General features: G+C 34.0%; 1 protein-coding gene across 1 annotated transcript; it reads left to right on the top strand.

The window, feature by feature from the left end:
- Positions 1 to 1,415: 1,415 nt before the first annotated feature.
- LOC125050792 (protein FAM107B) lies at positions 1,416 to 26,075 on the top strand. The gene is made up of 4 exons (XM_047650804.1): positions 1,416 to 1,529; positions 17,372 to 17,579; positions 22,582 to 22,685; positions 23,987 to 26,075. The coding sequence occupies exons 1-4, from the start codon at positions 1,466 to 1,468 to the stop codon at positions 24,139 to 24,141; spliced, it is 531 nt and encodes a 176-aa protein (XP_047506760.1). The 5' UTR covers positions 1,416 to 1,465; the 3' UTR covers positions 24,142 to 26,075.
- The last annotated feature ends 285 nt before the right edge of the window (positions 26,076 to 26,360 follow it).

Genomic DNA, 26,360 nt, shown 5'->3' with positions numbered 1-26,360 from the left:
GTTGAGCACCTTGCCTATGGACGCATGCGCAGTAGCATAAAAACGACAAGCAGCTGGGATGCTCTATCTTTATTCGACATGGGGTGTTTATCTTAAGTTTCTCTCGCTTTTATTTATCTTTAATCGTTGGCAGTCACTATTTGCGGGCATTTTTGCATAGGCACCTATATCTCATCATGTAGGGAAAGAATTAATCTTCAATTTGGTATGTATAACATGATAATACATTATGAACGTATATATTTAACGAAATTATACCTGTTTACACCTGGCTGACATTAGGTTGCGGCCAAGTGAGGGATGGCACCTTGAACTTTCTCGGTATCTCAGGTATATTTCTTTCTAATGAAATATATTTTTTAACAATTACAAGTGAACGTAATTGTTCAAAAATAAATAATTAATTACATTTTAATTAAAATTAATTGCGGCCAAATTTGGATGGCCACCTTTGCGGATCTGCATTGGTTTAGTTATAAATATCGATAAAAATTATATTTTATTAATCAAACATATGAACGTATAAATCACGCGGTCGGATCTTAGACTATAAACGCTCCACCGTCAGCTATCGTGTATTATCAGTCGTAAACAATCTTTGAAACTGTCAAGATGGCCAGTAAAAGAAAAGCGTTATGTGTTTAGAATAATTTACCTATTGATAGTCATAAAATTAGAAATTCTTGTAATTGGTTAAATTTGTTTGTTTTCTGTTCACTCCCTATACGAAAGAAAATGCTCAGTCCCTTGAAATTCGTTATTAAGAGTTTAAACTGTATTTGACTCACCGCTTGGTTTAATAACCAGCGATGCTAACTTAAACCACCTTTTGATACTTAAATATTTATAAATACACTTAACAAAATTATTTAGTCATTAATTATTCGTTGTTTATGTAAGCGGAGGTTACTTCTCATCTCAGTAACCACAACGCGCATTAAAGCTATGATTATTATGACCATAGGGTACAAACATAAGGTTCACGTTTGTTATCGTAAACTTTTTTGTTTAAAAAGCATGACCACTTATCTTGTACTAAAGAAGTTCCAATTCCAAATTCCTGCTTTGGAATCTTAAATGAATCATTCTCTTCATTGGTGTCAGTGGGCTCAAATTGTATGGACCGAGTCACTCTACCACTATCGGTGTCTATTACTTATATACAATAGTATAGTATAAATAATAACGATTAACATTGTAAGATGATGTAGATTAGGTTAAGCATATTTTCATATTAATGACACCTTGTTTTGTAAAGCGAGCCTAAGCCTCTTTAAAGGTCGAATTGAATCTCGTGTCAGCTCATAATCCTAACAATATTATAAGCCGGTTAAGGTCTCGTGGCCCATATCTACGGCTCACATTACCTGCGCAGTAGAACAGGTAATCCTGTTAGGCGACCGTGACACGTCGTTCGGCTCGCCACTGAGCCACCGCTCAGTTGAGTTTCTGCAACCGTATAAATATGTGCGAGAGAAGTCGTAAAGCGTCACCTGCCATACAAGAAATGCTGGCCGTCTACGAAAACGGTATAACAATAAATTATCATTCCCTGAAATGGGAGGTTACGATCTAAAGTATTTCACCGAGGTTTCAGTCCGTTCGTTTGTAGCTCTGTGCACCCAATGATTGCGTTTTTCTTAGCTACTTGTCATTTAACACACGCGTCGGTTACGAGTGAAACAAAAGCACTTATGGTCAGGTGCTTTCACGGTCCATGATTACGATATCCGACCGTTGTGACATAGTGCACAATCCTCACCACATACCTTTTGTTGTGTTCGTCCTTGCACCTGCTTTCCACATGTCTATCGTCTACTTTCAGATTACTTACGTTGCTTGTGATTGTATATGTACTTTGATTTATGCCATTGTTCATTGTGAGCCTTTCATTAATTGCATATTTACGATATTTGATGATTTATTGGTGGCCCAATTTAAATACAGTTATTTCGACTCAACTTAATGCCTGCCGCTTATCAAAGGAATTTTAGGAATTCAGATGTGGAGTAATCGTCAGCGGCTTCCCTCATTAGCTTTGTTGTTGGATGTACTACAATGGAGCGTTGTTCTCACGTTATCTATACACATGTGCTCACGTCAGACGATTAAGCACGCCACGACCGCAATTATACAATAGTTTTTTTGTAAAAATTTGTGACACTATTTTTGTGATAAGTAAAAGTCTCCTAGAAGTTATTCTATAAACTACTAGCCCGTAACGAATAAATGTTAAGGGGCATCTTTTACCACTGGGCGGTACTGTACGATGAAAAATATTTCAATAAGTTCGTGTTATGACATCGTATTTAGATATGTTGACATCGCAATGCGGTAATACAGTTATATTTTTGAGTTTGCATGTAAGGCACGAGCTGCATTACGTATGCGCGTCGTGGCATTTGGCACTGCAACTGGACACAGAGATAGGGATCGTAGGAGAAGCGCACTCTGGGTGGCACTGGCACCCCAGTGGCCATACGCACCTAAATGCATTTCGTTTTGCATAATGCTTTCGACTCATCCATATTCATATCGGCCTACCGTAGTCGATATTATACGCGTTCAGAATTCACGATAATATATAATTCGAGTGTGTTGCATTATCTACTGCGTGCAAGAATTATAATAAAACAACTGTAAGGCAAGCTCTATGAAGATTATTAATAGATTACGTTTTTAACATTAATTGGCCAACATTAATTGTTTCTAATTTGATAATTATTTATTTTATCAAAATTATCGTATTCTGAAATAAAACATTGGATTCCATTAATCATCATGAAGATAAAAAGCATCATTGTTAGGCGATGTGTAAAAATTCATTGAAATATCTTGGTAATTGTTGTTAGTGAATTGTTTGGTAAAAATCTTGACCGCACACGTTGTGCCCGTTTTAGATGGAAAGAAAACGTAAGCAGATAATGTATTGTCAAGAAAGCAGTGGAATCGTTTCCTTACGATACGACTATTACGCATTTGTCGTAATTCTTCAAAGCGACACGAGTAGATAATCATGAGAAACTTGTTGTTTTATGCTTTCCTAAATTATGACCGTACGTCTTGTAGATTCAGTTTACGCTCGTTATAGCTGAGAACTGAGTGAGGAGTAATATACGATACAGATCGCGGTTTCTAGGAATGATGATATTTAGGAAGTGCAACGACAGAAATAAATGGTATTCTCTGTGTTCTTGGCGGTTACCTTACTGCGTTTTACTTTTACTAGAATGTAATACTTTGGTCCAATAATTTGTAGTGGAAGCTATTTCTTTACCTACTGTTTCAATTGTTTTTGTCACAATAAATCAGATGAAGAAAGTTTGTTCTCCGCAAAGTAACACGTTCTCTTCGCATTTATATTATGCTTTAACTAAGTTAATACATTGTAGAAATAATAATCAATATCGGTACATATTGACCTAAAAATTGAGGTTGCAAATTGAACACGTGGGAGCTATAGTGTTAATAAAGCCCTTTCCGCAAGTGTCATGTTCCGAGTGGGGCTCCGCTGTAAGGAAGTCCTTGAGCACGAATTTTTGAAGTCGATAATCCTGTCAAGCATCGTTTCGTATTATATAATACATTTTTGTTTAGTAATGTATCCTTCGTCTAAATATAACAATTTAAAAAAAAACTCCGCTAACAGTCCTTCTTGTATATATATAGGTTTAAGAATAACTTTATTTCTCATAAGAATTGCATACAAAATTCACTTACTGAGAAACACATATTTAAAACTAAGATTAAAAATTAGAAATTAGAGCGCACAGATGTAGGTACATATATAAAATAACAAAACAGAACAGCACCAAAAATGTGGGTAGACATAATAAACTTGATCAGTCAACCAAGCAAAACACGGATGTACGAATTTGAGTTTTTACTAGATGTGGCATTGATGGCATAGTCTGATATAACAAGTTTACATTGATTATTTTAATTTTTTTCATAACACTACTTTATTTTTAGTTTATTCCTATATTTATATATTTAGGGCATGTACAAGGTTTATAAAACATTTTTACAGACTAAAATCACTTTTAGGCAGATTTTGGTCAATATCAAATACAATTCTTTAACACCGTGAGGAGTGTTAGTTTAAAGTTCTTTAGACATTAAACATTTCAAGTGTTATCGCATTCCTGTCAATATATATATATACATATTAAATTTAATCACTTATTTGTATTTAATTAATGTGTAAGTTTTTAGAAGCTTTTTAAATCGGGCATAATTTTGTTCTGCTTTTATAACTGATGGTAACTTATTATAAATTGTACCACCCTCATACTCCAAACTTCTTTTGCCATAGTTAGTTCTAGGAGGGCGGGTCACCAAGTAACTAGCACGTCTTAAGTTAATATTTCGTGTTTGTTGTTTGGTTAAAAATTTTATATTAGAATTAATTTCCCTATTTAATATTTTGCGTACTAGAATACAAGTGTAGTATGTGTACGTTTGTTTAATATTCATTAATTTTGTTTCCTCGTGTATCCTTTCAGTAGGCGTCCGAAGTTTATAGTTAAATAAGTTTTTAATCAATCTATTCAGAGTTCTCTGGATAGGATCCAAATTACTCTTTGCTGCAGTACCCCAGACCTCAATGAGGTAGTCGACATGAGGCTTAACCAGAGAATTATAGATCAGATACCGCACTTTTTGTGGGAGACAATTTGTTATGTTTCGCAGTGCCCCTGTGAGTGGAGTTAGTTTAAGTTTAATTTTTTCTAGATGTGGCTTCCAAGTTAGGTTACTATCCAAAATAAGTCCGAGATATTTTTCTTTAGGTTTTCGTTCAAGTATTTTTCCGTCTATTTTAAGTTCGAAATTATTATTTATTTTTTTATTTTTTGCTGCAAAAATAACATAATTTGTTTTTGTAATATTAATAGTTAAAAGATTTGATTGAAACCACTCATTTAACAGATTAAGATCATTTTGAGCGTCGGCTATTAGAGCTTCGATCGAGTTTCCAAAGTAAAAGAGACTTGTGTCGTCTGCATAAAGGGAGATGTCACCTTTGAGACCCAAATCACTGATACTGTTAATATAAATGAGGAACATGAGGGGGCCTAATATTGATCCCTGGGGAACGCCAAAATTCAGGATACAGGAATTGCTTTCATATTCACCTATTTTTACTATTTGTTTTCGGTTCTCCATATATGATTTAAAAATTTCAAGTGCTTTGCCTGTAACACCGGTAAGTTTTAGTTTTTGTAATAATTTTTCATGACTAATGGTGTCAAAGGCTTTTTTTAGATCGATAAATATACCTAAGGCAACTTGTTTTTGATCAATTTTATTTTTAATTTTGGTTACGAGGTCAATTGTGGCAGCGAGAGTATTTGATTGAGCTCTAAAGCCATATTGTTTTCGGTAAAAGAAACCTTTTGAATTAAGGAATGACTCTAATTGGTTATAAAGAATCTTCTCAAAGACCTTAGAAAGCACTGGGAGAACTGATATAGGGCGATAATTGCACGGGTCAAGCTTACTTCCGGCTTTATGAATTGGTACAACTTTTGCAACCTTTAACTCGTTGGGAAAAATACCTCGTGCCAAATGATAGTTAATGCAGACTGTTAGTTCCGTGGCAATAATGTCTTTTACGCATTTAATTGATTTTGTACTAATACCATCAATGCCAGATGCAGTGTTACAGTCCAAATTTTTAATTATGGTAATAACTTCTTTCGTGGTTACTGGTTTCAGAAATCGCAATTCTGTTCTATCAGTTAGACTACACTGTTCTAAAATTTGAGGTACTTTTGATTTTTTAGAAATCATATTTGCTAGGGTTGAGCCAATGGTCGAAAAATATGAGTTAAAACTTTCACATATTTCTTTTTTGTCCGTAATAGTACCAGCTGCCGTTTCAAGTTTGTCTGGTCCAGGTCTGTCATGCACTTTGTTTTTAGCTAAGTCATTTATAAGTCTCCACATTTTTCGTGGTTTACTAGAATTTTCTTCAAACCTCTTCAGATAATATTCACTTTTCGCTTTTCTTATATTGTGTGATACTCTTGCTTTAATATGTTCGTACTCTGCTTTTAATTTCGTGTCCATCGCATTTGTTTTATATTTTTGCCATAATATGTTCTTGCTATTTATCTCTTCTAATAGTTCTTTTTTAATCCAGTCTTGCCGCGGAGGATTCAATGTTTTAAATTTTGTGATTCTGCACTTATTTAAACAGGATTTCAGTTTCCCTGCCAATTCATCATACTCTACGTCTTCATGATTTTTAGGATATTCATCCAGGCATCGATAAAGTTTGCTGAAGTCAACTGCGTTGTATTGCTGTTTTATGATAGTTGGTGGTTGGTATTGCTTTATCTCTAAAAGTATTTGTTTGTGGTCAGACAATGAAGATTCCGTAGTGATAAAATGAAAATTATTTTCACTTAAATTACAAGATACATGGTCTAACATTGTCCTGGTTGAGGTTGTTTCGCGGGTACAGTGTTTTGGGCTTATTTTGTTCAGGATTTTGTAGTTGTTCTCTTTTAAGGTGTTCTTATATTTGCGTGTCGCTGAGTCCGGGTTGAGTAAGTCCAGGTTGTAATCGCCAAAGACTATTGTTCGTTTCAATTTGTGTAATTGTTGTGAATATATCTCGAGAAAGTTATCCATTTTTATTTTATTAGGCTTATAAATGGCACCGATATTTAGAGAGAATTTTTTCACGTATACCCAGAGATAATGAGTATCATCGACGCATTTTTCTTCAACAAGGTGATGTTTGAGATTGTTGTACACAAATATTGACACTCCACCGCCCCTTTTATTTTCTCTATAATTAAAGTAATGGGTATAGGAGGGTATCTGGAGCATTTTTGCCTCATCTTCACTCTTAATCCAAGTTTCCGTTAGTATAATGATATGTATGGTTACTTGTAAAGAAGCGATAATGCATCTAAGCTCATCGAATTTTCCAGGTTTGACAATACTGCGAGAGTTGGCATAGAAAAATTTCAGAGATTTTTTTGTAAAAATAATATCTGTGTAATTGTTGGTTATTTGGTAAGTTATTTTCTCTTTGGACGTCATCAGTTTTTTGGAGTTTCCTTTATTGTTGTTTCTTGCGTTTATAAGTTCGGTTATATGAGGTAAAGCTAGTTTTTTGTAATTGTTGTAATTTTTGGTATGTTGTTTACATATTTTATAGTGAGATCTTTTTCACCCTTTTCGATCCTTAGGGCAAGTTCGTCTCGCAGACCTTTTAGCTGATCTCTTTGGTACGGGGTCATATCTGAATAAACTCTAACGGGTTTACCAATTTTACTCTTGTTTTTTAAAATATCGGTAGCGGCGCGTTTATTCTCGAAGACGACTTTTATCGGACGTGGCTGTGAGGGGTTAACGACTGCCGGTTTACCTAAGCGAAACACATGCACTATCTTGGGGTCAGGGATTGGTATTGGATTGAAGGCGTCAGCTATCTTAGCTTTGTCGTAATCCTTTCTTTCCTCTGAAGAAGATGATTTTAATTCCGGTATACCAAACACAATAACATTGCAACTGCGCTTCTTTCTCTCCTCTATTTCATTTATAACAGTATCCAAGTTGACAATGGACGGTTGAGTGGTCTTCAGAACCTCGACCTCTTGTTGGAGCTCAGTAACCAATCTACGCAACTCTGGAACTTGTCTTAAACCGGTCTCACAGTCATTACAAAGATACGATAGTTTGTGCGTCTGAAGTCCAAAGACACGCAGTTCGGTCGCAGAAAGACCGTTGCATTTGTTACAAATGAGTCGGCAACACCCTTTGCAAGTTACTTTGACATTTTTCTCGTCCATTTTAGCAAGACACTTAAAACATTGAGACATGATGGGACTCTTTAATGTCAATATATTTATTTTATTTTTTTCTTTGTTTTTTGAGGGTAGGTCTTTTATAGCACTTTTAAATTACTAATTTTTAGAGTGTTACACAACAATAGCTATGTTTCCAATAGTTCTAGCACAAGTTAAAAGTTTTCTCCAAATCACATACACTTTTCACTACAATCGCGCGTATACAACCATATAATTAAAATAAAAAACACAGGAGCTGCGTAATACGATGTTGACAGGTTGACGACGCGCGCGGAACTCTATATGGAAATTATAACATTTTTACTTACGTTAAGTAAGTCCTCATTCTTCACAATTTTATATGAATGTATAGATTAATATTTTTACCTGTCTAAAATATTATTGCTAATTGTTTTTTAGTTATACAGTGGTTTGAAACATCTTAAGTACAAGTAACAAGTAACATTTATATAATCTTTGTTACAAAAATAATTTATTTTGAACATGAGACAAATACGAGAATTCATAAACTGGGCGGGCGGCAAGTAGGCCGAGAAAGCTTCGTCTGCCTTAAAGGGTCGTTGCCCTGCGCCCTGCCCGTGAACGTGCGAGGGATGATCTCGCTTGTTATCGATACACTTGCTAAAAATTATCCCCGTAATGTGGTTCAGACCCCGACACACCTGTCACGTGTCAGTTCGTACCGATCCATGTAAGAATTCACCTTTACCGATTAAACAAATTATTGTACACTTGATTGTTCTATTGTGTATAGTTTCATTCTGTCTAAAAGCAGATATGCTCTAATAGAAATGTAGATGTTCTTTGTGGCACTTCACCGTTTAGAAATTCATCTATCTATAATTGGTAAGTCGGCCACTGTCTGATTTGTAGTAAAAATTATGCAATGTTTGGTATTCAGTTGTCTTTCACAGCAATCGAATTGGTCGTAAATGTTATCGCTTCGCAAAGAGTTATCTGACTTTTTATTTAATTATTACGTAATTATTTTATGAGTCTCCCTCACTATTTCGTAAGAAACTTGCTTAGCGCACTACACAGTGCCGAGAGTAGTGTCCACATATAGCTGTGAATGAATACAACGGGACAATTTTTCACAGCAAGACAGGAGGAAGTCAAGTCTTTGTGAAAACAGTGCTTTTTAAAGCTCCAAATGAACGTGCATACGTGAAATAATTAAAAGGTCCCTGACCCCACCGCCATTACCTAAAGACTCGTTACTAATTTGATTTTATGTGCGAAAACGTTTTATACACGCAACCGTTCGTCAATTACTGTAATTTGTTGATAGAGGATAATTTGGGATCTATTTTATTTCATAAAATATATTATCTCGACATTTTGGTCCAATTTTTAACTAAACACGGAAAATTGTATTGATTAAATCATGAAATAAAATAGGACATGAAGAAACTATAACGTGTACAAAGTGTTCGGCCCAATTACTGCAATTATAACCTTAAACGAACCAAATTGATAGTTGTTAATTGTAATTGTCGATACCAGTCGATTGCGTAAAATATGCATCTAGGCGTGGGTATTAAAATTCATCATTCTAATTAGTAATTAACCCTGAAGTTAAGTCATTATGAAGTACATTGTCACGCTGAAAGCCTTGTAATACGCACTTATCTCCTCTTGCGACTCCAATGAGATAGAAGCAACACAAAACGTAACTGAAAGATTCTGCGACTCATTTAAAATTATCGTTTATTTTGACTAAAATTATGAGAAAATCCTACGTTTTGAGTATTGTTTTTCTATTTGGGTGTTAATGTAAAGAGTACTGATCTCAGTTAAAAATTAAAAACGTTGCATTAATAACAATATTTTTTTAGTTACGTAATTCTACACATACAGGCTATTACATCTACGAACGTAGTTAAGGCCATAAATGTTTAACCTTTAAAATTTAAATGTTTAATTGCTGCGCATTAGTAACAGATTCACAAGTAATTTTAACGATATTTATAAGTAAAAACTATTACACATTAAGCATTGCGTAGGATCACCACGATCCTATTTTTGAATTACACATTAGTTATTTAATAGTACGTTTAATATTTATACTTAATGTTGCGTGGTACATTTCATATGGCAAGCATTGGTTCGCTTTGGTTGCGCATTCGGTCATATAATAGTTAGTTGTTATAGAATAATCTTCGAGATACCAAGGAAGCAGATTCATTGTTTATATAGTTATGCCGTCTTTGCCTTCGCTGCAATAACTAGTTTGTCTTTACCCAACCTAGTAGTTAAGTGACTTAATTGTTGTCAAAAGCAACGACTAATCTTTACAAATTTAAATACGTTGCTTAAATGCGGTCATTTGGTCATTCCTTAGTCACTGTTTAAAATAAATTTAAGGGGAAATAGTATTTAAACGTAGTATATTATGATCTAATATTGTTTTCTACGTTCGTTTTTATTGTGCTACTATTCAATGCGGTGGTGGCATTATGTTGATGCGTTTATGTTTAACACGTACTGTTTACAAATACAGGAGTTATAATGAAACGAATGGGTCGCCTTTGTTATGATTAATAAGCACAGAATTTGTTTGTTGTTTTACTTCGGCTTATTTAGCAGATGCTTTCAAAATATGTACCTAGGTATGTCGATATTTTTATATACATGCATTTTCTAGCTTTAATTAGGTTAAACCTAAAAATGTTCACATTCAAATTTGTTGTCAGTTATATGAGCAAATAGTGTCTATAATTTATGTGGGGACGATATTGGTCCCTTATAAAACAACCCTTTCAATGCTCACCCTAAAATCATTTGAATGTGACTCTCTAGTCCCTAGGGACTCGTAGCGCGGTTGCGATGGACACTAGTCATTAACAACAAAAGACTTTAATTTTAAAAACATATCTGGGCACGCCGTAGAGGTCGCTGACAAAAGATTGTGGATGTTAAATTCAAAGAGACGAACCTCTAATTTAAATGCAATTTAACAATGTATGGGCCTATGGATTTTATTGGTCTTATTAAGCTTCGTTTGTTGGTAATTACGACTCGGAGCTTCGGTTATTGTATTTGACCTCGGCCATCGGGACCCACGGGAAAATATTCAAACTGTCGTCACATCTAATAAGTGAATCGTGCTCGCCCGCATCAGGAAGTGGCTTATGGATCGGGTGACGTATCAACTAGGAGATTTACGGTGCTATAACGTCACCTGCGAACGTTTACAAGAAGGGCAATATTATTTTCATACGTAGTGCGCAGGTATGGAACAGTACTCATGTAAGTCAAGGCTACGTCGCCAAGGGTGCAAGTTTTTAAGTCCCCTTGCCCGACGTAGACTTCAGCGCACCTATCGAGGCAATCGCTTTGAGGGTGCGATGAATTGTACAATCCTCTTAAGTGCTTCTTCTAAATGTTCCCTACGCATTTAAATTTTATTGGCCGTAAACTTACAGTTCTAACGAAGCTAACATTTTTGAGAGCAATATTTCTTCAACTCGAATATTTGTCTGGACGTAAACACGTATCTTTATTGTTAGATGCCAGTTTCAATGCTTACGTAACGAATTAACTTTTAAGAATTCCTTCAAACTGGCGCAATACGAAATGTAGGACGATTGAAGCTTAAAGATGGTTCGCTCTACTTGTTGTTTGTTCCATTTTTAAATAGATTTATCTCTGATTAATTTACAACAAAAGCTTTTTAGCGTCGATCGTCGATTATATTTACTGGAGCTTTGTACATAATGAAATACCGTTATGTGGAGCGATGAAATGTTGCGTAACCTAGGCCACATTTTAATTGATACCGGTTTCATAGAGCTGATTGCTTGCAAGGGAATATAGGACGCGTCTGACAATTTAAATACCTATTACAGATTAATTCAGTTACATTTCATCCACAACGTTGATAATTTACTAACAAAAATAACATATTTCTATACAACCGAAGATGCGCGCATTAGCCACTAAGTAAGCGAAAAGATAATTTAATATCAATATTGTAATATACTTTCTTGTTAGTTGACGACAATTTCAATTAAATTCACATTTATCATCGACGTCCTAACCTTTTAAAGCCCGGTTTAAGTTTAACCTTTTACTCGAGTCACTAGAAAATATCTTTACGACATCAATGTTTCCCTTAATTATCTATCAATATTACAGAATCATATTGAATTTTGATGTAACTAACTGAGATATTAGTTTAACTAATTTAAAATTAATAATAATCTAATTAGAGAAATTTAAGCAATTTAGGTAGGTACGGTGTGTTCCTTGAATTTGTGTTACGTAAATTTAAATGTTAAAGAACATGATACGTTTGATAGTGCAATTATTTTCATTGAGTCACTGGAGACAATGGCACTTGTTAGAATACACACCTTTTTGTTTCATTATAGAACTAGTATTGTTCCAGTTAGATAATACACGAACGAATATTCACACAAAAAATGCTTAGTGTAGTGATTTTTGTTGTATTCTCGCCATATCAAAATGTATTTTTTTCTAATTTTTGTTACCAAACTATTACAATTCAAATGCACAGATACTTCTCTTCTTTTCTTAACCTTAAAAGGTAGAATGTGCATTGTGCAGTGTTTATTACAAAAATACAAACAGATAACGATATATATAGTACATAAAAAAAAAATACATATAAATTAAAAATAGTTTTCAAGTAATAACCGCGAAAGTTTCCTCATTTGAATACAGCAAATGTGGAGTTGAAATGTAAGAAAAATATTACTCGAGAAGACTTCTGTTGAGGAGATGTGACGCACTTCAACATTTCACGCAACTTTATGAAAGCCTAGAGTACTTAAATGATGAAAGATAAACCGAATAGTCAACACATTTTTAAGTACCTATAAACATTTATTGATAGTATGAGTATGAGTAGTAAAGAATTATAAACCGTCGAGAAAGTTTTAACATCATCTTTGTATTTACTTAAAAATGTATTAATCAATAATAATAATTCTTAATTGGCAAGAATATGCTGATTATTATGTTTGAATAATACATAGGTGATATATTTTAATTTTCTTCGCATATTCTTGAATTTCGTATTACAAATTAATCATTAATAGAATAATATGTTTTTTTTTGAATAGTTGATGTAGTCGATTTTTAACGGCTCTTGTAGGAAGAACTTTAAATGCTTTTGGTAAATAATTATATAAGTAGTATCTAATGCCATACAAAAAGTGTTTTTACTATATAATTCAGGATTAATTAAACATTACTAATACATTTCTTTTGAGCCTTAAATATTTACGTCGACTGAAATTCCCCAAATTCTTCCATATACGAAACATATAATGCATTATAAGCAGCTAAAACCGTATCTTGGTTAACAGTTTCTTAGAGAACTTCATACCTTATTGATTTTATATTGTTTTTAAATTATGTCTGAAAATTAATTATGTTTATTTGTACATTATTTGATTTCAACTAGTTGATGGTGGCGCCTAGAGATTTTAATAGGTTATTTTTTAAACATATAATAAGTGTAGTGTCATCATCTAAGAATATGCTTTTCTGGTGTGTAACATTTAGGAGGTATTTTACTTACGTTGTTGGGCCAAAATACTACCTTGAGGTGTACCATATTAGTTTTTTTTATTACCACATATTGCTATCTGTTTTCAAGTTGTTAACTTTTACTCAGCTATGTACTTCCTCTTATTCCGTATCATTAGACATAGACATAACATTTATTACAAACGAAAACACACACACATAAACACACAAAATAACAATACTTAAAGAAAAAAATAAAATAAGACATCAAAAACAATAAAAATTAAAAATTCCCTTTTGCCATTCGGTTCGCTTCCAGTGTGCAATGTGTGTGTACTGTGGTTGTAATCGGGCCTGGCTCAGCATTATGCTGAGGAGCAAAAAGTTCCACAGCGCTGGTCATTCTGCCAGAGACCACAGAAGCTAGTTTGCGCCTCTAATAAAATAAAATAAATAATAATAATACCAAGTAGAAAATAATAATAATAATAATATTAAAGTTAGAAGTGTGAGTCATGAAAATTCAGTCATTATATTTTTTAAGTCTTTCATGATAGACATAGTCGAAGGCGTTTGTTATATTTAGAAATATGCAAATTATTAGCATTTTACATTAAAGCACTTTGTAATTTTTTTAATGCGGAGTTTAGATTGTAAAACCATAAGATTTTTGTACCCTATTCTTGCAAATAAATTATTATTATTATTATTAACGAGTGAAAAGCGTGCAAGGGTAGTAGAACTATTTCACCCTTGTAGGATGGAATTTATAAAACTTTTCCTGGTGGTAGTTTTCACTATAAAATGACACTAACATTTCAAGATACTCAACTATGGGGTCTGTGATAGTTGTAGAGTGATAGTTTATATTTTTAAGCCTAATGTAGACATACACCATAAGGTAAATCTTACGGCAATGGAAGTAACTTTTGAATAAAATGAAAGAAACTATTAGAAAAATGTGAGTTTGCTTGTCATTTATTACGCCCTTAAGGAGATTAACGGCCGTAGCCTTCAAATGTTGCGGTGACGTCAATTATTGTTTTCAGCAAATGAGCACGAGCCTGACCTTGTCTGAGCAATAAGGTGGATGGGGAGCTAAAAATACTATATGTCAGGGGTCAAGCTTACATCAATCAATTTAATGGAAACCGACCACGATATTTAAATATGTAAATACCAGAAATGGTTACGTGATTTACGAAATTTTATTATTTCCACATATTCAAATACCTTGACATTGTTATACACGTAGTATAGAGTATTCTTAAAGAGAATATTATCATTCGTTAGATTCAAAGATAGAGTGAAGAGGATGGCTATAAGATAATGTACGTGTTCTATCTCGTATCGCAGAATGCGCCTCTCATCTTTCAGAATTTATTCGGAACATATTACATGACCTTGAAAAGGTTTTCTTCGAATATTGCTTTCAATGTCGGTGGCACCGCCTTTTGTTGTCTGGTTCTGAAAGAGATTAAAACCCTTCTAAAGCCCTTAAAATTCAGTGAATACCTGAGCCATTAAAATAATTCTAGATTTGAAATAACATTATACATAAAGTGTAAAATCTGATGGCAAATGAAAGTCTTCCTGGAGCTTTTCTTATGGCAATATAATAACATTTTAATAATCTTGGAAGATAATTGCCTCTATATCATGTTCATAATGTTATTATTTGTCACCCAAGCTTCCTCTAGTTCCGTAACTCACCGGTAGAATATTCCCTGACAACACGCGATTTGTGCCGATACGCGTTATTTCTTTAATTGTCATTTTACAGTCTAGTGGTTCTTCATTTACGACGGAAGAATGTATTTTATATGAAACGAACACTTTATCTGAATTTGTCGTTAACAAATTTAAATGCTATTTGATGATCACGATCTCATTAGGAATAGATTTAACTCCAATTAATGTCATTAATATATAATTATATATTTCGAGTATAGTATTTGATTAAGTGATTAGTACTAGGCAAAAAAACTTTCACTAAAGTGAGAGCAAAATTAAATATAATATTGTTACGAAGTTGTCATTTTATGACGCTTAGATAACACTAGGATATTGTCTAAACATTTTAATGGCCCATTAGTGAAATCTAAATTGTCTAGATATACTTTAGATAACCTACTCATTAATGGCAAATAACATATAAAATGACAGGTTAAAATATGAGATAAAAATTGTGTTATAATTTTTTAGTTGCATTCGCTTTAAACACAGATAAAATAAATGTATCTAGCTAACCTTTATGCCAGTAAAATAGTTTTTATTTAGTTTTTATTCATTTCAAACCTCTGTTTTTTGTTAAATAAAAATGTAATAGAACGATCATGATGAAGACAAAGTGTGCCACTTCAGTAATACAAGAATTCATGAAAGGCGTGCCAAGGATTTGAGTGTACCTACTATTCTTTAAGAGGGAGAGGAGTCGCGTCTCTCTTTTTCTGTTGAGCATTTCTTTAACCATACTTATACACATACCAATAAACAAAACAAATCTTATTTAAAATAATACATGTACATTGTATTTGTTGTATAATAATTGTAAAACATGTATTTTACTACTCGGAAGCATGTCACTGTTCAAGTCGGTTATCTGTAAGTGGGTTGTTAAACGTCGCTCATTATGATTTCCTCTGGAAGCTCTCTGATAAGGAATATTTGTAATTGAAATTGAGGAATTTTACAGCATTATCTGGAGGATCGCGATCGCCGTCGATTGTCCTTTGTTCCGGCATTCAACCAAGTGCCTATACGCTCCTCAGCAAAGGATTGAGGTCACGAGGACTTTATTGTCTCCTTTAGCTACTTTTATAGGAGATAAAACCATACAGTGCTAGGTTTAAAACTTACACAGATCTCTAAACAAGATCTTTGTATATAAAAGACAAGTGTTAACAAACTTTTTATATACCTTAAATCTAGTTACTTATTTGTGAATTATCCGTATTTACTAAGAACTAATTGTTACCTTAAATTTGTACTTACTATAAATTTCACGAACCATGGCTTTAAAAACTTCATAACTCAAAGTGGCAGGAACGAGGCCACGATAACGAGCGCGAACGAATCGAAAATATTGCGGTTGCAACCGTGCAGGTACCGCTCTCGTCAGGACGTTTCCCTAATCCCCTGTTATTGCATTCGGTGTACCTGGAATGCATTAAACGTTGGGAAAATGTTGCAGTCGGCTTAATTAACACGATTTATGTTTGACCGCGAGGTAACCACCGTTTTTATCCTAGGATTTAAGTCTTCGTTTAATAAATATTAAATTAGTGAAGATAAAACTTGTTATAATATTTGTACGATGGTCAGCAGTGTCATTAACTTCTAACGCTCACGGTGCGGGCGCATATTTTATTAAGACGTCACGGTTTGTTCTGATGATATCATGCTGATTCATAAAATTGTTTATATTGGCTAACACTTACAAAGATTTTTAATTTCGCAACCATAAATCTAGATTGCAGTTTTACAACATATAACATATAAGCCGTGTTGTAATTGCATTTTAATTAATAGCAGTGTGTGTGGAAATTGGATATAGAATTTGGTAATTGTCAATCGTTTTAGCTGCGTTTTGTAATTGTAAAGCTGAGAATTCTTTGTAATATCCTTAATGAGTAAATGCAATAACGAACTAGAACGTTCTCATCGTAAAGTTTTTGCCTTCGTTTTAATACGTCATGGTCATAGTCCATCTTTTTATAAACACTTGGTTGGCTATTTAGAATTTATTCGTAATTATTAGTGTTAATTAAGCTGGTTGTAAGTTTAACAGCATTTAGAACATTTCATCTATTTGGTCTATACCAGACCCAATAAACAAACAAAAAATACTTCTATGTTATCTATTCTTATTTCTAAAGAAATCCCAATTAAACATTATCAGAACTATTAATGCCTGTCCAGTGTCTTTACAATCTCCCATAATCTTTACGCTCAATCCCTTTGATTAATTACAGTTATAGATATTCTTGTTCTTGTTAAATCAAATATCTTTCGTCTTGTTTCCTAATTTTTGTTTTTATTTCTAGTCGAGGGCAACAACTCTGAGTTTGGCAGTGGACGTTCGAGTCCCGCGATCCCGTCATCCGAGCTGGGAGCAGACACCGAGATGGTCCAGGAGGGTGGGGCAGGGGCCGTGGACGAAGGGCTCATCGCCCCGCGTCGGCTTAACAACCCCTGCCTGGACAATTCTGCGAGGATGGACTTACATAGAGAACTGCTCTTCAATCAGAGGATGTAAGTCACACTTAATTTAAAAAAATACTTAATACAATGCTTCAATACAATTTCTTTATACTGCTATATTCCTCGTTCGTTCTTAGGTTATGGCATATATGCCTTAATACTTTGAAGATTAAGCCTTCTGATACCGAATTCCGTGATTAGAATCCTTTAGCGAGGTCTGTCCATCTCAAACGATAATCTTGCGGCGTTTCCTTTGATCTAATATTTACGGGCCACTGTCATCTAACATGGAAAACATGAAGTTAAAGCCAAATAATATTTTTGGCTCTGACAATCGTTCCTACTACTATCTATCATTTCGTACAAGCTTTAGTTACCACATTAATACATTTTCTCTTGCGGTATTTTAAGGTTTGAGCATCACGTTCATATTTCCTTGAATGCATTAGACACGCTGATATTGTCTGATTGAGTTGCGCATAATCACGATATTGATACAAGCCAACCGAGCCTTTGCCGCGCCTCGTCTGCATGTAGTAATGAAATAGAAAACGAACCTTTTACTTTATACTAGCATATAAATAAAACACGTAAGATATCAGAATTTCAAAATATCTTGTGTGTTTTTATTGACTTCGTGTTATTCAATAAAATATAGTTTAATTTTAAGGGCTTATGGGTCGCTCTCTTCGGGAAGTGTTTTTATGTAGCCTTTGCCATTTGATGTAATGTAGCACTGAAGCAGAACAAAAGATATCTAGAGCTTGCCAAGTCGCGTTGGATCACAAATAGTGGAAAAGCGCTTTTGTATGCAGAAAAATAAAGGTCAAGGTTTCCATGAGAATTACTAGAACATTGCTATTTGCTATGCGGAATAGTTAAAAGTTCGTTTAGAAATATTCTGGGCCTAATCAATTAATAATTTGTCCGTTAATTTATCCATATTCCACAATTAGTCACATGTAATGATATACATAAATAAGGTATAGGTACCTAAGCATTTGTGAATAGGCGCTGTTAAAATGCGCTTATCGTAGCTCGCTATCAAATTTTACGTAATGTTTATGATAATATTTACACGAGTCTGTACCGATGTATGCATATCTAGGCTCGTAATTAAAGTTTACTGAGCTTTGTGTGTATTGCCTATACAAATTGACTAATTGGTGAAAACGGCACATTTTAATTGCGTTGTATAAGTCAAGATAGTATTATCTGATATATAATGAGCCTAAAGTTAAAGTGTATCAGCGGTCAAGGCTGTGAACATTGATTGTGAATTTGCCTAAATTATTCATCCATCGCATTAACAAAGGAAATATCGGCTGAGAAACTTGGGGATTTTTGTAATTAAAATACCTATCTTAACATACTTTATAATATCTATGTTAATTAACTACGAAATAAAGAATCTATTTAATAATTTGCGTATTATATATAGAACGGATTTACTTAAAATTAAAAGTAAACGTGATTTACTTAAAAATATTTTGTACATACAAAAACATTTTCAATTTAACTGCTTCTCACTTAACAAAGTACAAGTCCTGACAAGATTTTTGGGAATGGTGTTGTGGGATATTCCTATTTTAGCTTATTAAGTAGAAAAATATGTGGCCAATCCGGTAAATCATGAACTCGTGTCTAAGAAAGAGGCCGGCATTGTAGTGTTTGAAAAACCTTTCTGTATTGAATGGAATTGCAATTCTTGGAAGTCGGTTTTTGTTGTGCCCGTTGTGCCCGGATTCCTCTCTACAGGTGCACGACATCCTGTGCTGAACCCGATGTCATTATTGAACATCTGTCGCCCACAGTTTCTCAGACGATGATCGTGGACCATTCGCCATACGCTTTGTGCTATTCGTGTGTTACGTATGATCTATTGTCGTACAAAGATGTTGTTTTATTATTCCTTTACTTGTCTTTATTGCTTTTGCTGATTTTATACAAATAAGTATATATAGCCCACACATGTACAATCAATGTTTTTTGATGCGTCTAGATGACACGTCTATTTTGCCATGTTTTCGTAAGTTACTCCAAAGGTTATCTACTTTGTCACCATGTTGACCTGTTGATTCAATCCATTTCCACATCGTTCGAGCCGACGCTCGCCTGATTTCCGTACGCCTGGCTGCGGAAGGAAACAATTCCGTTTTGCCACTGTGATTCAATGTGTCTGCTGAACGTCATGAAAGCAAATTATTTTTGAAACACGTGAATAGCCAAAGAAAATATATTATTATATGGAGGAGAAGTATGTAGTTACAAGTATAATCATTAATTGCATCCTTTCTTTGTAATAATCCACTGCCAATTAACCAATTATGAATAAATTCACACGAAGGGCCTAAGGTGGGCTATTAAACGTTCATTAAAACGATCATCTATTTGAAAACTTGGTTTAAGAATCAAACATCTTCAATCGAGCAATTGAAATAAGTTAGTTCGCCAACTTTCGTAACGTCTCCCATTGCAGAATATTTCGGTTGCAAATCGATTTACCGCAATCTTACCTATCAGATTGTTGCATTTCGACGTCTTAATATACCGTACAAATTTAGTCCATTTTCAGATCAGAAACGGTTACTAGGAATCAGTTATTTCGATCTAGAAATTAGTTTGAGCTGACGAGGAAGTAATGAAGAGTATCGTCGGAGTCTGTTGTAATTAACAGAGTTTAATTTAGTCCAGGAAGTTAATGGTGCAGCAACTTCATTTCAGTACGTTCCAAGCTATTTCTAAGTGATTTTAGCCAACATTTCTGAATCACAAGCGAAACTTGTCGATTAGTCCAATTACTGAGAACGTATTTGTAATATCTTCTTTTCACGGTCGGCCTCTTTTGAAAAAAACTATGGCCTTAGATGTAACATGTTTATAGCTGCTACACATTTTGGTTTGAGGAAGAATCCACGTAAATTGTAATCATTATGCCACTGACAAAATATACGTTTATTCCCTTCCTCCTCGTTGCTAAAATCAATATGCTGCGATTCGCGAATCGAGTCCATTTTTAGGAGTACGAATTGCGTATCGGCTATATTTACATTACATAACACACCTTGAATCAAATTTAAAAATAATTTCAATTGATCCGCTCAAGTATTTGAATCTCCCGGAGAGTAGGAACTCCACGCTCCAGTATAGTAATTTGGTTAACATGAGCACTACACATAAAAAAGACTTAATGGACCTACGAGTATATACTCGTATAAAGAATGTCTCTCGTTTGCCACGATTGAAAAGCATCCGAAACGTCGAGTTATGTATATAATTTAATAAATTCGAACCTTGGCCTAACTAAATTTAAACTTCTTTACATTTTATCAAGTGAAATGAACCCATTTATACCTACATAATACCAAATTTGTACAGTAGCATGTTTACAAAATGGTCGGCAGTGTTATGTACAAATAATTAGCTCTTTTCCTGATTACAATAGACGTAGGAAACAGAAATACGGTTCGATTGCACTGCACATGCTTACAATTCAATAACTTGGATGACGTCAATGCACCGAAATAGTTCACATGTGCAGGTGCCGACTATGGGAATGCTTTTGTACATAATATAACTGTAGTTGAAGAACATTAAGTACTATTATTTAACCTCAATGGGGAATTACCCAAAAGTATTCCCATGTGGCCATTATATTTATCATTTTTATATTATTACTAACTAATTAGCGCTTATCATACATATATATGTACATTTTCATAGGATTCTGTAAATACCTACACGTGCGTTTACCCGATATAACATGTTATGTTATATAATTTCAATTTCCTCATTGTGTAGTGAATTCTTAGAGTGTTTATCAGTGAAATAAACATTACCTTATATGGTAGCGAAAATTGTGCGATAAGATACGTACTAAAATTTTTATCAGTCACATATTTCGTAAACATTTTACAGGCTGACAGATTGTAGGCGTAATTTAATTTTAGTCAGGTTAACGCTCATCTTGGAAGCCACGAATAAGGACACCCGGTAACAGCTTAAGTTAACTATTTAAGATTAGTACGTTAAATAGTCTTTGAGACATGCAATGTAAAGTATAAAAAATAACTCTTTTTTTCTATATCTTTTAATTTAATTTTCCCTTTAATTTAAACTAAAAATATCATAAAGTACCCAGCAATATATGCGATAAATCGATGTTTTAGGTTTTAACTCGAGCCTCATCAACTATCTACTTAATATCTAATACGCAATTCATTACAAGAGACATATGTTCAAATAAAATGATATTTAAAACATAATTAACCAAATTATAACCGAAAACTTGGTTTCTCGTAAATTGTTAAAATTATTAATAATTTTACTGGAATCTGGGAATCTTAAATATAAGTTACAAAAATTTTGTTGTGAGAAAGAGATGCCCGACGTGTGTGTGTGTGTGTTTGTCTTTATGTGTGATCTGGATATTGTTTCTGGGGGATCTCGTGGATAAATTCAACAATTATATTGATTACTAAAAACATACATTAGTAGTTTCTTTGAAAAGGTTTTGATGATTAATTTGAAGATAATATGATGGATATTATAGGAATGGTTTGATAAAACAATTTTGGTAATATGCTTGTGAAATAAATAAAACATAGTAGTTTTCCTACAGGATTTTTAATAGTAACTTTTAATCTATTGAGGAGTTTTAGACGCACTGAAAATTTTTGTTCTTTAGTATTAATAAGATACCAGATATTAATCATATTATAAGGTTAAAAATGTTAATTATCTATCATATTTCATAGTTTTATCACTGCTGTCAGCGTCCATTTGTAGAACAAAGCAGGTATTAGATGGTTTAGGCCTTTTTGGGTCAAAACCTTGTCCTATTTCTGCAGTTAAGCTTCGTAAAGATTAGAGTTTCATCATTAGTTTGTTATCTACGCATATTATACTAATTTTACTATTCGCATATCTAAGTAAACTGATATTATAATCTATAAATTAATAACTCCGAATACATAAAATAAGTTAATATTCATCACTTCTGTCATAACATTGAAATTAGAGGCTAAAATTAATATAGCACTTATCCTTTCAGAGGTAAAAATGTTCTGAACCAGAAGAGCGAACTACAAAAGGCCCTCACAAAACACAAAGAGAAGCAGCTCATGAATCAAGTAAAGGAGCACCGGGAAACGCCAGGTAACTTTTATTTTAAATGCAGCTTAGCGTAGCTATTTAGCAACGCGTTACTATAAAAGCTTCAACTATGCATATACATTGTATTCACAAATACACTTGTAAACATTCGCATTTCTCTACTTGCTTATATTATGTAATTTAATCGTGAAACAAATGCAAAGCGTACCGTTTTTCGTTTTATTTAAAATGGTTGATAGATTGATGAAAGGTACTATACAATAGATATCAAGATACTAATCTAGATATGTTATTTCGCTCTAGGCGTATCACATAGTTTCACTTAATCTAGGTATATTCACTTTCGCTAAACATATTATGTTAATCAAATGCGTTTATGTATTGTATCTTAATAACTGCAATGGATATAAAAAAAGCTTTCTTAATGAAACATTTTAATTTTTAAGTTTTGACAAAAATGACATCAGCCAAAGACAATACTAGCATTGTATGGTTTTACCTTTTAAAATAAAAATATGACTTAGCATAAAACTGCAATCAATAGAAAGTAGGTAACTAGGTTACAAATATATTCATATACGTTTTTAATCAGTTGCAATTCATGCAAATATGGTGTTGCATTACCGAAGGTTAAATTAAATATAGTGAGAAACGCTGAGTGCAACGAGACGTTATCTAAATTGTTATATTAAATTAGCCTAACCTAAAATAGATTAGGTTACCTAATCGACACAATGAGAACAGCTGAAACGATAAAAAATAGTTATAAAATCGTGGTTATTCACTGTCCTACTATGAACGGGCTGCGGCGGATTTTTTAATTCCCAAAACGTAACTTTAGCCTCAAGCACCACTCAACTTTTACTTTTTATTGTTAACGACCAGTTTCTCCAGACACGTAAGTAAGTCAAGTTTCGGTTGTTTTTCGTTGCATTCTGACGGATATCAACAGGCCTCGAGGGCAGGTGCATCGGTCATTCAACCTCAATCACTATTAGCTCTTCCTATATTCTATCGAACACGATTCTACACTTGTAGACGATAATTTTCTGTCAATAAGGACTCATACACGACTCAAACAAAAACCGAAAATTAGCACTTAATTAAACTTAAATTACCATACATTTTGAGACCATTATTATAGTCAGAGCTTATCAATACACAATCATCTGTGTACACTTAACAATAGCATAAGGTATGAAGTACGTTTTATCGTGAAGGTCATCACCTCGTTCTTGAAATGTTATCGCTCGATAGTGTAAAAAATTTGCCAATTGAAATTCCAAGCCAAGACATTCTATACGAGGTTTGCTTGAAACTAAAAAAATATATGAAATTTTCAGAGTTAGAAAGGGCCATAGCCGAACGCGCTCGCAGGTTAGAGCAAGCCGAGCAGAGCCACGAAGAGATCGACCCCGCGACCAACCCGACCTTGCAGGAGGTGCGCGCGCGTCTCAGACACGCGGCACCGCCATCTCCCGCCGCGTCTGCGCACTGAGTACCTTTCTAACCTTCAATCTGCAATCCACGCTTTATTTCATCCACCTATCGATGAGAATTTAAACTCGACAAATTCAATTACTTTATACAATTAAGAGATCACCGTTCATCTCAATATTTAAACGGACAATTCTTATCATATTTAGAAATCAATCGTAGTAAACTATGAAAATGTATAAATAAAAATGATTAGGTTGAAACGGGCCTAACGCAATGTATTCATATTATATGAAACTATGATTTCTGATTCCGGCGCCATCTACATGATATCGTACATAATTGTGGTAGAAATCTGAATTAGCTCTTAAAATACTTTATTTTTAATTAAAGGGACTATGTTTCATTTAATGTTATGGGGGAAGGTAAGGGGGAAATAGCTTTAGGTTGGGATTTAATTAGACGCGCGGGACTTTGAGTTCACGCAGCGTCACGTAGATGGCGCTATTATTTATAGTTTGCGATGCGAAAGAGCTTTCTCGGCGAAGCGTGTAATATTCGGTTATTATTGTAGATAGGAAAACTTATTTTAGTATTTTGTCCTCGAACGGAGTCACTGAAAGTGTCACAAAATCATTTCTGTATTAGGTTGATTCGGTAGTCGTCTAGCGTTGACTTCCTTAGTTTATTGTCTTAAGGTATATTTAAGTGTAATTTATATTAATTTGTTACCAAAAATGTCCCGCCCGGGATGAGCGGATCGACTGAGGAATCGACTCGAGCCGTAACGATGAGGGTAAACGTCGACTTCTAGAGAGACAAATATTTTTCTAACCCTTTTTAATCACTTTTCTTACGAATCCCGTTGCACGATATTCTCGTTCGGAGCCTTAGGAGTCTACCGCTTCGAAGAGCCGTCTACGGCGTTGAGCTATTTTAGTACACCTTGGATATTTGTAGTTAGTAGATAACGTTAACTACTTAGAACCCTATTTACATAGTAGTTGGAGAGTAGTCTTATGAGCGCTGTCTTCGATCTTAAAAATCGTATATTTTCCCAAGCCATAAAGTATTTTATATAATATTGAAGGTTCAGAGTAGTCCCCGAATGTAGTCGACCAATATGTTCGATATCGACGTGTTCATCAAAGTGATAGAAAAGATATTTTTGTATTTTTATGTAACCTAGAGGTTTTTACTCCCGACTTCCTATTGACCGTAGTCGTTCCGATTCGTAGGTCTTTGGGTAATCTTGTAATCGTAATCGTCAATCCGACTAATGATAAATAATATGTAGAGAATCTCCGGTATATCTGTTTGGATTCGGGAATCAAATGCTGTTGCAGCACGAGAGGCATTTCTTTCTCCGACGTGCCTATTAGTGATTATTGTTGATTATTTTCAGAGAATGAATTTTATTGATGGTTGTAAATTTATGAATTATATTGAAATGCTCTTCTTCCGTGTTTGCTATTTTTACCATTTTCTCATAATCTTTCTTGCGTAGCTTTCGATTTTTATCTATATATCTACGAGCAGTTTCTGAAGGTTCTCGTTTTTGAAAGCGAAAATGACGAAAGTATCCGAACATCTTTAATTTCAAAAGCGAACATTAATCCACTCGTTACTCCTTCCACTTCAGTTTTCTTCCGGTATTTTGTGTTTTATGTTAATTGTTTGTTAATTACCTTAGACCTCATTTCCACCATCAGAAATATCTCGGTCGGTAACACATTTCGAGAAAGTGATCGATTCGGGGTTTCCGGTTCATCCGAGATGGTGAAAATGAGAGTTAAACGATGATTTAGTACAAAGTGGCAACTCCATGTGAAAAGTTTGAGTTAAGCTTCAGCTTGCGAAGCTGTGTCTCGTGGCCATTTTACGTTTGTTATGTGACTATTTAGACTTAAGACCTTTTTGTAATAAAGTTGACTTGAATTGTATGAAACGTTTCGTAATAATTTACATAGAAAAATAAAAGTGTTTTAGCAAAAATGGTTTTTTATTTAAATACCGATCTAAATACCGAATATGTATATAATCAAAAGAAAATTGCATATGCGGTGTAACGGGCAATTTGCTAGAGGGAAATGCGATTGCCAATTACCTATCGAGTTAAAAGAGTAAGAGCCAGGAAGTCACGAATACGTGATTGGTAATTTGTATGAGACGCGACAATTCAAAGGTGTGAAATATTGCCCGGCGAATGATCGATTATCAAATAACGATAATAATCCGAGAAAATTTAACAGATTTGCGAAGCGTGAACGCTTTCGTTTT

The sequence above is a fragment of the Pieris napi genome, chromosome 7 (assembly GCF_905475465.1).
Source record: "Pieris napi chromosome 7, ilPieNapi1.2, whole genome shotgun sequence".
Classification (NCBI taxonomy): domain Eukaryota; kingdom Metazoa; phylum Arthropoda; class Insecta; order Lepidoptera; family Pieridae; genus Pieris; species Pieris napi.
Note: the sequence above shows the minus strand (reverse complement) of the source record. Positions and strands in the feature narration are given on the sequence as shown.